The sequence below is a fragment of the Phocoena sinus genome, chromosome 19 (assembly GCF_008692025.1).
Source record: "Phocoena sinus isolate mPhoSin1 chromosome 19, mPhoSin1.pri, whole genome shotgun sequence".
Lineage (NCBI taxonomy): Eukaryota > Metazoa > Chordata > Mammalia > Artiodactyla > Phocoenidae > Phocoena > Phocoena sinus.
Window position 1 is genome coordinate 39,778,725 of NC_045781.1, and position 15,083 is coordinate 39,793,807.

General features: G+C 38.2%; 1 protein-coding gene across 1 annotated transcript in view; it reads right to left on the reverse strand.

Annotated features, from left to right (window-relative positions):
- TERB1 (telomere repeat binding bouquet formation protein 1) overlaps nucleotides 1–10,234 on the reverse strand; it is a 42,515-nt gene extending 32,281 nt beyond the window's left edge. Inside the window, exons 1-5 of the mRNA XM_032613937.1 lie at nucleotides 10,175–10,234; nucleotides 3,346–3,456; nucleotides 3,028–3,156; nucleotides 1,200–1,331; nucleotides 3–63 (exon numbers count right to left, since the gene is read on the reverse strand). Of these exons, the coding sequence (XP_032469828.1) occupies nucleotides 3–63; nucleotides 1,200–1,331; nucleotides 3,028–3,156; nucleotides 3,346–3,456; nucleotides 10,175–10,217 (476 nt within the window). The 5' untranslated portion in view covers nucleotides 10,218–10,234. The remainder of the gene's footprint in view (nucleotides 1–2; nucleotides 64–1,199; nucleotides 1,332–3,027; nucleotides 3,157–3,345; nucleotides 3,457–10,174) is intronic.
- Nucleotides 10,235–15,083: the final 4,849 nt, after the last annotated feature.

Consider the following 15,083-nt stretch of genomic DNA (forward strand, 5'->3'; position numbering starts at 1 on the left):
ACTTGAACAACTGTGATAGAACTGAAATACAACCTGTTTCTCTCACAAGCGTCTGTCCAGTCCCTTAAAAAAATAGCCATATATTACATGAATATGACTTCTATTTAGAAAATAATTTTGTAGAAATGGAGAACAACATTTAAGTAGTATTTTTCTAAGTAGTTTTTTTTTTTTTTTTTTTTTTTTGCGGTACGCGGGCCTCTCACTGTTGTGGCCTCTCCCATTGCCAAGCAACAGGCTCCGGATGCGCAGGCTCAGCGGCCATGGCTCAAGGGTCCAGCCGCTCCACGGCATGTGGGATCTTCCCGGACCGGGGCACGAACCCGTGTCCCCTGCATCGGCAGGCGGACTCTCAACCACTGCACCACCAGGGAAGCCCAGTAGTATTTTTAATAAATAACTTTCAGTCACTTTAAAGTATTATAAAGTACAATACAGAATTACAGTAGGTAAAAATCTGTAATCAAGATTATTACGGAAAATACATTACTTACGTTTAGAGAATGATAGTATTCAAATTTCCTCTAAAAATTGCAAAACACTTATTTTGCATGGTTCTGTGTTACAATACCAAAATACGCCCCAAAATAGAAAAAAAATTAATTCAAAACATAAAAATAGAAAAAATAAAATCTAGAAGCATTTAAAATGCATATAAAATTTCTAACAATTTGAAGATTTAAATAAGCAATGTTAAAAAAATAACCTTAGCCTGGGCAATAGGTATACAGGAACACTCTATACACTACCCTTGCAACTTTTCTGTAAATCTAAGATTGTTCCAAAATAAAAACTAAAACAACAAAAACAAAGTAAAACTTTCGCCAAGAGCTACATAAAATTTAACACCATTGCTGACTGATAAAATGATCTTAAATACAATGATAATTAAATGGCCAATTCAGTGGAAAATCAACCAAACTAATTCATTAAATGCTTCCCTTTTCCTTTTAAAGCTGTTTCTTTTCAATGTTAATTAAATAATGCAAATCACTTTAGTATTTTTTAAAATACTAAATTAATAAATATCAAACAATTAAATGCATGCTATTAATTCTCTTTTCTTTAAAGCCGTAGTTCTCAGAAGTTAGTAAGATTAAAAAAGGTACTGACATAAAGACTAGAATAAAAGGACTAATAATGACTGTTCCAATCTATTATTTTAAAAATATTTCCATAACATAAGAGAATGTACTTACTATTATTTGAAACTAGAACCAAAATAACATAGACAGACATTCTTTTCAAATTTGTGTTTGAATCATTGTTAGATAAGAACCAAGTTAAGTCTTCAAACAATTCTGAAGTGCACAAAGTCTGCTGACAGTAAACTGAAATATGAAAAAATAATTTTAATTTCTATGTATTAGCACAGACAAGTTTTAAAATATGCTGAACAAAATATAAAATTGCCATATGGACAATTCTCAACCAATTCTCATTTCACTGACATTTATTAGTCATAAAACAAATTCTGACAAACTTATGTGCTTACTCAATTAACAGACCAAAGAAGCAATATTTTAATCAGAAGTAGTTGATCTAGGTTCTAAAACATGTATTGCAATCTCACAGAATTTCTGTGAGCCTAACTGAACAAAAATTTAAAATAAAACATGACCAAAAAATTGATGATAAGTAACAAAACATAGCCAAAGAAAAATTTAAGAAAATTCAGAAACCTGCTTTAGAAAAGAAGGACAAATGATACTTGTGGTATTTTTAAAGACTTTTCTAGATATAAAAATATCTTTCCCAAAGACAAAAATGATACCTACACGACAGGAGAGGCTTTTTGGTGATAATCATGCAATAAGCAGAATTTTTAAAAAATAATTTGAACACATATATCCAGTGTCTAGAACAGCTTTTAGACACTTTCAAAGGCAAAGGCAATGTCTTATTTATCCCCAATGCCTAGCACACAGCTTGGTTCTCAACAAGTGGTGAAGAAATATTTAACGGTTGAAAATATAAGAATATAAAGTTATTTGACAAACTGATAGTTTAGATTTAACCTCATTTCAGGTATGCTACAGAAACATGTTTTTGTTGGCCATACAGAAAGCATATTTATCCACATATAAGATGGCTGTAAGTTATCTTCATATTCTGATTCAAGTACCTGGATATATAGATAATGAACAGAATAGAAAAACTAGAAATAGACTCATTAAGTGATAATGGTAGCATCTCAAATCAATGTGAAAAAGATCTACTTTTAATAAGAAGTGTTGGGATAGCTGGATTGCCATATTAAAAAAAGATAAAACTGGAAACTTCATCACATCATATCCCAGGAAAATTCAAAAAGAATAAAACATGTATAACTAAAAAATAAAATCATACAAGTACCAAAAGAAAACATGGGTGGATTCCCCTGTAATCTGGGAGTATGGAAAATTTTCTTATGATTCAAAATCCAAAAGCAAAAAAGAGAAAGAATGATGAATTTTATTTTTATAAAAATAAAAAACATTCATATGGCAAAAAAAAAAGCATAGTAAAAGACAAAGTAAAAAAAATGTTTTCAACTAATGGCCAGAAAAATTGTGAAAGATTTTGAAATGGATGATAACAATTACTGAATGTCCTGTCTAGCACACCCTTCTAGATTATTTGTCTTTTACTGTCTTTGGGCTATTTTATAACTCTGTAAATTGTAGAAAACTGATATTAATGCAAGTTATTCTTGTCCACAGAAATGCAAAACATTTCGACGAGTAGAACATTGATTTTTAACCTGCAGACACTGACCAGTTATGTGCCTATTCCTAAATTTCAGCTTTCCCAAATGCCTATAGTATTGTTTTTTGCCATTACTTTTGAAACAGTTGTAACATTTTACTCGTTCCCTCATTAGTTAATAAGATAAATAAAATCTTTGGTATGCATTAATTTAAATAAAATACCTGTAAAAAACTACCCAGACATGTAAAAAAGGAATTGAACTCTAAAATTATTTTTTAGTAGTTTAAGTATAACACAATGATTAAAGGATAGTGAAATAAAGTTTTCTTATTTTACCATTTTGTTCTGCAACAGCTCCTAATGTATATAATGCTGCTTCTTTTACCATACTATGTTCACTTGACTTTGCAAGATCTTTTACAAACATCAAGCCACCAATTTCCCGAAAATAAAGACCTGCATTACCTGTAGAGTGTTCAGACAAAACAAAGAAGAATATTTATTATAATTATTATTTTAAAGACAATAAATCACATGAACCCAGTAACATAATATGTAAAATAACTGAGTAGAAGAGAAAGAACTATGCATATTTCATATATCACAATACTAAACAACTAGAATCACAAATAAAAATTCACTATCATGTCTTACTGTTTTGTTGGCAAATTGAATGAATAGTGACTAGAGCTTCCTTTTGCGAAAAAGCATTGTCCATTTGATACTTCAGACACTCCAATAATAAGTTCAGGTCAGTCTTCATTCCTAAAGAACAAAAATTTCATTATTTTAAACCAAACATTTCCTTTCAAAAATTAACCATTTAAATTTCACACTCTAAATACATATCTTTGTATTTGCTTTTTAAATAATATGTATTACTTTTTAAAATCTAATAAGCAGGGGCTTCCCTGGTGGCGCAGTGGTTGAGAATCTGCCTGCCATTGCAGGGGACACGGGTTCGAGCCCTGGTCTGGGAAGATCCCACATGCCGCGGAGCAACTAGGCCCGTGAGACACAACTACTGAGCCTGCGCGTATGGAGCCTGTGCTCCGCAACAAGAGAGGCCGCGACAGTGAGGTCCGTGCGCCGCAATGAAGAGTGGCCCACGCTCATTGAAACTAGAGAAAGCCCACGCACAGAAACGAAGACCCAACACAGCCAAAAACAAATAAATAAATAAAATTTTAAAAAATCTAATAAGCAATAAAGATATGTAAAAGAAAGATGTTCCTTAGATAATATAACTTGAAATGAACTTCTCATAATTATTTGATTTTCCCTTTGCATGAAATATATGAAAAGAAAATCCAAATATTATTCTCTTTAATTAAAGCCACATTGGTTTAAATATCTGCTATTTAGAATGAACTGAATGAAAATGAAAATACACTATATTAGGGGCTTCCCTGGTGGCACAGTGGTTAGGAATCCGCCTGCCAATGCAGGGGACACGGGTTCGATCCCTGGCTCAGGAAGATCCCACATGCCACGAAGCAACGAAGCCCGTGCACCACAACTACTGAGCCTGCTCTCCAGAGCCCGCAAGCCACAACTCCTGAAGCCTGGGCGCCTAGAGCCCATGCTCTGCAACAAGAGAAGCCACCACAGTGAGAAGCCCATGCACCGCAATGAAAAGTAGCTCCGACTCGCCACAACTAGAGAAAGCCCGCGCACAGCAACAAAGACCCAACGCAGCCAAAAATAAATAAAATAAATAAATTTTTAAAATAAAAGTAGTGTTTTCTGAAGTGAAGATAAGCCACAAATGGAGAAAATACTTGTAAAGCACATATCTGATAAAAACATATCCAGAAAACATATAGACCTTTCAAAACTCAACGAGAGCAAACCACCCAATAAAACAATGAACAAAAGATTTGAACAGACAAAAAAGATACACAGATAGCAAATAAGCACATGAAAAGCTGCTCAACATCATTAATCATTAGGAAAATGCAAATTAAAACCGTAAGGAGACATTATTACATGCCCACTAGAATGACTAAAATTTAAAAGACTGACCACAACATATTTTGACAAGGATACAAAGGAACTATAACTCTCATATACTGCTGGTGGACACATAAAATAGTACAACCACTTTGAAAGTTTAGCAGTTTCATAAATTGTTAAACATACACCTAAAATTTGATGCAGTCATTCTACTCCTAAGTACTTACTCAAAATAAAAGGAGATATATGTACATACAAAGACTTGTACACAAATGTTCATGGTGACATTATATGTAATAACCAAAAATTGTAAACAACTGAAATGTCCATCAGCAGATGAATGGATAAAGAAGTTGTGGTATAACCATACAATGGAATACTATTTAGTGATAAAAAGGAATTAGCTATTCATACATACAACCACATGGATAAATCTCAAAATACTTATGCTGAGTGAAATAAACTACACACAAAAAAGAGTATACGATAGTATACTGTACAATTCCACATATTGAAAAAACACAAACTAGTCTACAGTAACAGAAGGCACATCAGTGGTTGCTTGGGGAAAGGAGGTCCAGGAAGGCACAGAAGGGAGGTATTACAAAGGGACATGAGGCTATGTTCACTATACTGATTGTGCTGATGTTTACACAATGCTGGGTATATATACATGTTAAAATTTATCAAAATACAAAGTTTAAATATTTATTTACGGGCTTCCCTGGTGGCGCAGTGGTTGGGGGTCCGCCTGCCGATGCGGGGGATGTGGGTTCGTGCCCCGGTCCAGGAGGATCCCGCGTGCCGCGGAGCGCCTGGGCCCGTGGGCCGTGGCCGCTGGGCCTGAGCGTCCGGAGCCTGTGCTCCGCAGCGGGAGAGGCTGCAGCGGTGAGAGGCCCGCGTACCGCAAAAAAAACCAAAAAAAACCCCATATTTATTTACAACTAAAAGGAAACAATAGACAATCATTTTCCATTTTCCTATAAAATTCTTTACAATAGCCTTTAAACAATTTCTTGTCTTGGTTTTAAGGATTTAAATAAAATTGTACATAGAATTTGACATAATGCTTGAATTAATATTTAAAGTTTTCAAAGATATAGAATGAAAGGAGGAAAAAATATAGAGAAGCACACTAAAAAAAAACAACTAAGATCTATTGTGAATCAATTAGTCTTCCTCTTGACAGAAATTCAACTGGCAATTTGGTTCAATGAAATAATTCATGACTCAATTTGTTAGTAAAATATCATAGTACAAAGGTTATCACTGAGTTGTCTTGGAGTAACAGCAAACTTTTATTGATCATGTTCTACATTAATAGAAACCATAAGAAGGTTAGTGTGACTGTACAGATATCAATAAGCCATTCATCATCAATAACAAGCCGAAGAGGATTTTTGATGGGGCGTGGTGATTTTCAATTCTAGGCACAGAAACTTTTTATGTACTTTTCTTAATTCCTTCTGTACTTCTTTTTCATACTTTATTATTTCCTATCATAATCCCTCCCTTCCCAGACAAAGCACCTACTGATAACTACAACTGGGTTTTTATCTTCTCCAGGCTATGCAAGCTAGCTCCTTCAATAATTCCTGAAGAAAATAAACAAGCAAACAAAAACTGAAGTGTTTACAATACCAAAACCACAAGCAATAAAAGCAAATTCAATAAATTGGACTTAAAACTGAAAATTTCTGAGCTTCAAAAGGTATCATTAAGAATGTTAAAAGACAACTCACAGACTGAAAGAAAATATCTGCAAATCAGATATATCCAATAAGGGGCTTGTGTTCAGAATACATAAGGAACTCCTAAAACTCAACAGTAAAAGACAACCCAATTAAAAAGCATGCAAAGGATTTAAATAGACATTTCTCCAAAGAACATATACAAATGGTCAATAAGTATATGAAAAGATGCTCAATATCATTAGTTCTTAGGGAAATACAAACTAAAGCCACAATTAGATACCACTTCACAACCACTAGGATGGCTATAATCAAAAATAGTCTAACATTCTGACCAAAGATTTGGAGAAATTGGAACCCTTATACATTGCTGTGAGAATGTAAAATGGTACAGCTGCTTTGGTAAACAGTCTAGCAGTTCCTCAAAAGGTTAAACATAAATTTACCATAGATTCAGCAATTCCACTCCTGGGTATATACCCAAAAGAAATGAAAACATATGTCTACCCCAAAACTTATACGTGGATATTCATAGCAGCGCTATTCATAATAGCCAAAGAGTGGAGACCCAAATGTCCATCAACTCTTGAATGGATAAATAAAATATGATATATCCATTCAATGGAATCATTCCACAAAAAAGAGGAATGAAGATACTGAGACAACACAGATGATCCTTGAAAACATTATGCTAAGCGAAAGAAGTTGGTCAAAAAGGCCCACATATTATATGATTCCATTTATATAAAATGTCCTGAATAGGCAAATTTAGAGACATAGAACAGATTAGTGGTTGTCTAGGGTTAACAGGGGTGTGTGTGTGGGGGGGTGACTGCTAAAGGGTACAGGTTTCTTTGAGGGTGATGAAAATGTTCTAAAATTGATTGTGGTGATGGTTGTACAACACTGTGAAACAAGTGAACTATATATTTTAAATGAGTAAATTACGTGGTATGTCAATTACATCTTAATAAATTTGTAGGTATACATATATATATATATATTTTTAATTACTGGTATGCTCTGCAGTTGACCTAATGACTGAAGTGGCCCCAGTCACAGTTCTTTTGGGTGATTGATATGGATGCTGGGAAAGACACAGTCTCTCTCCTTTGTAAGTCGCAGACTGTATGTAAATTTGGCTATTCACTTCCAAGGCCAAATCTGGACTCTTGTCATTCATTAGTCAGAACAGCTCTACCACTGATATTTTCAACTCCATTATTTCATTTTCTGAATATTACTCCTAATTCTTTCAACTGGCTTACTTCCTTATTCTTATATTTACTCCTTGACCCCTATGATCTCTACTTACTTTACTCATGTTCTCAGAGACTTGGTTTCATTTCCTTCCCTCTTCATCCCAGATCCCATGATTCATCACCTCAACCATTATCTTGCTAGGATTCCTTGGACCCCTTCTCCTTCTACCAAACATGTTTTATAATCCTAATTGTGACTCAAAACAGTTTCTTTTCTCTGCTCTTTCAGCTCAAATTTAGGCATTGCTAAAAGGAAAAAAAATTAAGCAGTTATGCCATTGCAAATATTTGGTATGCATTCCAGGTTACACCCCCCAACTCTACTCAGCAACCCCATCCATGGTCAGCTCCATCTCCAATTCCCTTCTGTTGTTTCTCCCATTTTCCTCAATGGCTACTCCAAATCTTCAGCTCTCTTCAAACCTCATCTCTTTCTCTTCCACTTCATGTTTTAATTTCAGGCCTCCCAGAAGTAGACCATGAAACAAAAATTTGAGTGCAAGTACTTTTTTGAAAAGATGAAACAGAAAGGGAAGGTAGACACAAGCAACCCCACCAGGAAACTCTGGGAGCTAGGGTAGAGCCATGTGTCTCAGAGTCATCCCAGTCAAAGTGTGAAGAGTATTTATCTATCAGCTCCCGTCAGTTGTTTAGGGCTGATTCCAGAGAATAAGCCATTAATTATTTGTCATCTCTGTCTCGGCCTTGCTCTCTGGGCAAAGCAGGTTATAAATGCTATAATAAACTCTCGGTCAAAAAGACACAGATGTTAGGCCTTCACAGAATTCCCAGGACACTTTCCACAACACAGAATTCCTACAAAAATATCTGCAGCCACACCCATTCTTACCTCTTCCTCTACAATATCACACCAGGATCCAGCTCCCATCCTGTTCATGGTTAACACATTCACCTATGTTTTGGGATCCTGCAATGACTACAACTACAGTTGGCCCATGAACAACACGGGGATTAAGGGCACCGACCCTCCACTCAGTTGAAAACCCACATAAAATTTGTAATCCGCCCTCCATATTTGTGGTTCCACATCCTCATATTCAACCAATCTCAGATCATGTAGTACTATCAGAAAAAAAATCTGAATATAAGTGGACCCACACAGTTCAAACCCATGTTGTTCAAGGTTCAACTGTACTATAGTTTTTTTCTTGCCCAGAATGATTTCCCTCTTCCTTCTCGTGGTTCCTTCGGAGAACATTTCCTCACAACTCTGAGTTTCCCAGTTGTATGAACTGATACGTTTCCTTTTTTTTCTTGAACTAGTTTGAGTTGTATTTCTCTCGCATACAACTCAAAAGGCACTATTACAGGCCTATGACCTTCTTTAAAATATATTCATTTAGGGCTTCCCTGGTGGCACAGTGGTTGAGAGTCTGCCTGCCGATGCAGGGGACGCGGGTTCATGCCCCGGTCCGGGAAGATCCCACATGCCGCGGAGCGGCTGGGCCCGTGAGCCATGGCCGCTGAGCCTGCGCATCCGGAGCCTGTGCTCCGCAACGGGAGAGGCCACGACAGTGAGAGGCCCGCGTACCGCAAAAAAAAAAAAAAAAATATATATATTCATTTAACAAATCTTTATTGAATGTCTACTATGCATCTACTCTGTATCAGATAGGGATTCTGATTCCAAGGAACTCACAATCTGGTGATAGAGACAGAAGAGGATGTAAGTAATTCCCATAGTGTGATAAATGATCTGAGAGGAGCATCTCCAGCAATTATCCCGTCTTTCCAGTTTCTTCAATTTCTCCCTCTCCATAATCCCCACTCCCTCTTCACATATTCTCTTATCTCTATACCTCTTATAAGACTCCTTAACATTACATCCTCCCTCTAGTTAATGCCATATATCTTCAGACAAGCTTTTAAGAAGAGTAAGCTATTCATACTGTCTCCAGACTATTTCCCACCCAGACCTCAATATACTGCAATCTGGCTGAAATCTATTAAATTTACTATTAATAAAACAAAAGACCTCCTAAATGAAAAATCCAGTGGATACTTCAGTCTTCATCTGTGATACTTAACACTGAGGCTCTTGGATAATCTTTCTCAAAGCATTCTCCTAAGGCTGATTTCCAAAATACCACACTCCCGACCTTTCTGAAATGTTTTGCTCGGTCTTTTTTTGAGGGTCCTCTTCCTCAGCCAAACCCTGATGTGATGGGGTCCATTAGGGAATACTATTCCCCATCCTTTTCTATTTTAATATTTCCTCTCTGGTTAACCTCCTTTATGCCCATGAATTAAATTTCCATTTTTCTGAGGACAGCTCTGAAATTTGATGGTGGTCCTCTCAGGTTTCCACTGTTCTTATATATACCTCCATTAAATCAGCTATCATATGGTATTCTAATTATCAACATGCCATCTCCCATTAGAATGTCAGTTTCCTGAAGTCAGTGTGACAGGCACAGAGTAGATGCTTAATAGATATTCATGTAAATTGCTGAATAATTCTTTCATTTCCTGAAGCCTGTCAGATAATCTGCAGTATATCCCACAAATACACTATAAAACAAATTTCAGATATATGATCCATAAATTTCTCACCTTGTATTTTCTTTGTGTCCTCACTTTCCATGCTTGTCTGCATTCTTTTACCTTATATTTCATCTATAAGATAAAGGTATTTTCTCAGTTTAAATCAATTTTGAGAATTCCAGAATTATATATGCAAAGGGGTAGGAAAAGAATAGCTTTCTCAAACCAGAAGAGCAAAGATTGAATCTGAAACTTATTAGGTGTGTGGTATTAGGTATGCTTAAGTTCTCTAAGGCTCAGTTTCCTCATCTGTAAAATATAAATTTCCAACTTCATAGAGTTGTTACAAGAATTAAATTTGAAAACATACATAAATGCACCTCGCACTCAAGTACTACAGGCATTCAACACATTTTATTAAACAAACACAGGAATGATTGGTTGACTGAATCTAGTTGCTCCACTTCTGGTTCTCCTTCCTTATTTTCTTTTCTGTAAAGTTTTATCCCATGATTTCAGATTGGGCACTCCTCCATGAACCAGAGGTTTAAAACACAAATATGCACACACTCTTTAGATGTGCATTTCTCTTCACAAGCTTAGCTTAATACTAAAATTTTTTCTAACAACTCATGGCTATTTTCAAGCTTAAACCTCTGTTTATATTCATTAGATGAATTTTTAAAATAACTGGCAACCCTAATACGGCCTCTCACATTCTTTTTTTTTTTTTTATTTTTTTTTTTTTTTATTTTTTTTTTTTTTTTTCAGTACGCGGGCCTCTCACTGTTGTGGCCTCTCCCGTTGCGGAGCACAGGCTCCGGACGCGCAGGCTCAGCGGCCATGGCTCACAGGCCCAGCCGCTCCGCGGCATGTGGGATCTTCCCGGACCGGGGCACGAACCCGTGTCCCCTGCATCGGCAGGCGGACTCTCAACCACTGCGCCACCAGGGAAGCCCTCTCACATTCTTTAAAATGCTAAACTGACTTTTTAGAAAAATACATCAGAGTCCAATTAATTTCTTAGAGCTATAATTCAGGACTCACAGAACTCTAAAATTCTTATTTACTAAAGCACTGGGTGGTTAAAGAGAGATAGTTAATTATCCTTTCTTTCATTTTAACTCTCAAACTGAAAATTCCCAAACAAATAATTTAATGATAAATATGAGAATCTTTTATAAAGTAATATACAAATATTTACTAGTTTTGTCATTTTTTTTAACCTAAATATTCCATTTAAAAAGGAATGGGTAAGTACATCATAGTATATCCACAGGACAGGATATTGTTACAAGAATATTGACATTTACTTGAAATGTTTGACAGTATGGAAAAATGCTTATGTTGCAATGTAATCAAGGGCTTCCCTGGTGGTGCAGCGGTTGGGAGTCCGCCTGCTGATGCGGGGGACGCGGGTTCGTGCCCCGGTCCGGGAGGATCCCACATTACGCAAAGTGGGTAGGTCCGTGAACCATGGCCGCTGAGCCTGTGCGTCCGGAGCCTGTGCTCCGCAACGGGAGAGGCCACAACAGTGAGAGGCCTGTGTACCGCCAAAACAAAAAAACAATGTAATCAAAAGAGCAAGACTCAAAATTTTATCTACAGTATGACCCCAATTATGTAGAGGCAAACATAAAATAAAACTAGATGGAAAAGAGCAACATATTAACACTTGTTGTCTTTAGCTGGTGGTGTTTTATTTCACTGTTTTTCATTTTTCACAAGTTTTATAATAGAAGCTTCTAATGTTCAGCAAGCCCAATGATAGACCAGGCTCTATAAACCCCTATAAACCTTATAAATACTATATTTTTAGTCTTTACAATAACCCTACAAGGGAGCTATAAGGATAAAGATAGATGAGGAGAAAGTAAACAATTTGCTCAAGTTCAAACAGCTAGTAAGTGCCAGAGCTAGAATGGGAACCAAGAAAATCTGAGGCAAGGGCTACACTCTTATCTTGTTATACTGCCTCCTACATATAATTTGGAGACATATTATAAACAGACATACTATATGTCTGTTTCATTTATACTATATATAAATGAAAATTTACAGGAAAATTTACATCCTTTTTTAAAGGTTGCATTATCTTTGAGCAAATGGGTTAGGATTTGGAAAAAGACTAGATTAAAAAACAGCCTGTTAAAAAGAAAAGACGTACCACACATGGAGGTTTTTGCTTTGTGAGGGAGTTTAAGGACTATTTCCTTAATTTTAATTAGTCAATCTATTCTGCTTTTTAATATAATTTTCATACTTAAAGAGGGATATGTTTTAAATTGAAGCTGACAACACAAACTACCTTCTGTTCCCCTTTGTCTGTCTTTCTTATACTGTTTTCTAATAAATGGTTACTTTGCACAGTAAAATAAGATAAAGTTTGCCAAATATCTAGTAGCATTAATACAAGTCATCTATTTACCTGCTACATGCTTAAAAACATCCACAGCAAAGGACAAGTTATGACTTCTAAGGGAGGGATAACTATAAAATTATATTTAAAAGTATAAAATATAGTATAATCCCAAGAACAAAATCATCTGCTCAATAAAACATATTAAGTATTTTCAGTAACTTAGTGAATAGATGCAGACTGCCATGAACAAGATTTCAGAATTATTTACTGTATTCTCACAGGGGGAAAAAGGGATTTTTTTTTCCAGGTAACAGGAAGAAACTATCCTACTTACAGTTTGCGCTCAAAATTCCCCAAAACACTACTGTTAAATTCAAATTTAAGCAAGAAAATGAGCTGAACATTCCTCTTTTACGTGGCCTAGAAAATGTTAACATGAAAAGCTTTTTGAAATCTAAATAGCACCCTCAAAATATCTGAAAGATAAATGACATCTTTCTGTGCATAAGGCTGGCAGGGCTGAAAATCCCACCATATCTGCCACAACTAAGTTGTTGACAGTGGATCCCCAGCTTGGGCTCGTACCAAGTGGAAACTTTCCCCTAAAGTAGGAGAGGCAAGGGAGAAACGGCCAAGATGCAAGTAATGTAACGTAAACTTTCTGTTACAGTAGTTTAGATTGAGAAAAAACAGTTGATCAGGTCCAGAAACAGGCTGAGGGTACCAGGAGCCATTTCACTACAACATCAACACTCCCGGCCTCAGGAGACTGGAGCAGCCGTTCCGCATTCATCCTCATCACCTCATCGCAGTTTCCACAGGTAACCGACAGACATCTTTCCCGGGAGAGAAGACTAACTCCACCCTGTTTCGTCCATTTGCACTCATTAACACCACGACCTGGCTCACCTAAAGAGCTGGAGGAACTCCTTTTGAAGAGCACAGGTGGTCCCTCGGGCCCTTCCCTCTTAGACCAGGGTTCTCCAACTCCTGCAGGGACGTGGCCGCTCGTTAGCGACCCCAGGCCGGCTCCACCACGGGCGATTCACCGGCAGGTCATCGGGTGGGTCTGAATGTCCGCCCCGTTAACGTGCCCGCCCCCTCAGGCGATGCGGAACACAGGTTCCCACCTCCCGATCTGAGAAACAACTGCCCCAGCAGCGCCCACCCCCTTCATACATCAGAACCACCTAGTGAGGCGCCCGAGGATGCTGAAGTACATTCGGCCAGGCTCTAGCCGCCTAAGTGGTACGTGACAATTCTCCTTTTCCCTGTGCGGGCCTCAGCCCGGGGCAACCGCCTCCCCAGAAAGGCCTCATCCCGCCTCATCGCCCCATCCCCTCATGTGGGTCGGTTAAGAAGGTTAGAGCGGGGCGTTCTGCATCCCAGGCCTTCCACAGGAGGCGACGGGCGGGTTCCGAGGCGGGGCTGAGGCAGGACCCAAACGCGCAAGGAGTGGAGGCCGTGGCCTTTACCCTTAAGTCGCAGCGCCCTGGGATTCGCCCTTTCTCCCTCGCCGCCTGCCTAGCACGACGCCCGACCTGGTTTCCCGCCGAGAATACCCGGCGCACTTCGGTGGGGCGGGACTTCCGGCCGCACCGCCCCCACGCCGAGTCTCTCGCCGGCCACTGCTCACCCACATTCCAAAGGGCAGCGGATAGCGAGTGTGCGCCTGTTTAAGTAGTGGAAAGTCGCAATACGAAGGGGAAATCCTCTAATCTCACTGCTCCCTGTGTAAAGGGCTTTCTTTGCTTAGAGGGGCGTTCGCCCGAAGGAGTTAGGAGAACGGGCTCTGGGGTCGCTGAGGCCGGCGTCGTGGCCTTGGGTAGGTGTGCGCAGGCGTGGGGAGGAGGCCGTCTGAACCCCAAGCACTGCCATCATTAATCTTTTACAACCTTCCCTCCTTTTTGTATCCTGTTCTTGTTTTCTGATAAAACTATACATCTGAAATATTTGTCTTTTTTAAATTGTATTTAAAAATAATTTTTTAAAATTTATTTTTGGCCGTGTTGCAGGCTCTCTCTAGTTGTGGCTACTCTTCGTTGCGGTGCGTGGGCTTCTCACTGCAGTGGCTTCTCTTGTTGCAGAGTGCGGGTTCTAGGCGCATAGGCTTCAGAAGTTGTGGCACATGGGCTCAGTAGTTGTGGCTTGCGGGCTCTAGAGCACAGGCTCAGTAGCTTGTGGCACACGGGCTTAGTTGCTCTGCAGCATGTGGGATCTTCCTGGACCAGGGCTCGAACCCGTGTCCCCTTCATTGGCAGGTGGATTCTTAACCACTGTGCCACCAGGGAAGCCCCTTTTATTTTTTTTAACATCTTTATTGGAGTATAATTGCTTTACAATGTTGTGTTAGTTGCTGCTGTAAAACAAAGTGAATCAGCTATATGTATACACATATCCCCATATCCTCTCCCTCTTGCATCTCCCTCCCTATCCTATCCCTTTAGGTGCACACAAAGCACCAGCTGATCTCCCTGTGCTATGCAGCTGCTTCCCACTAGCTATCTATTTTAAATTTGGTATTGTATATATGTCTATGCCACTCTCAATTCCTCCCAGCTTACCCTTCCCCCTCCCCGTGTCCTCAAGTCCATTCTCTACATCTGCATCTTTATT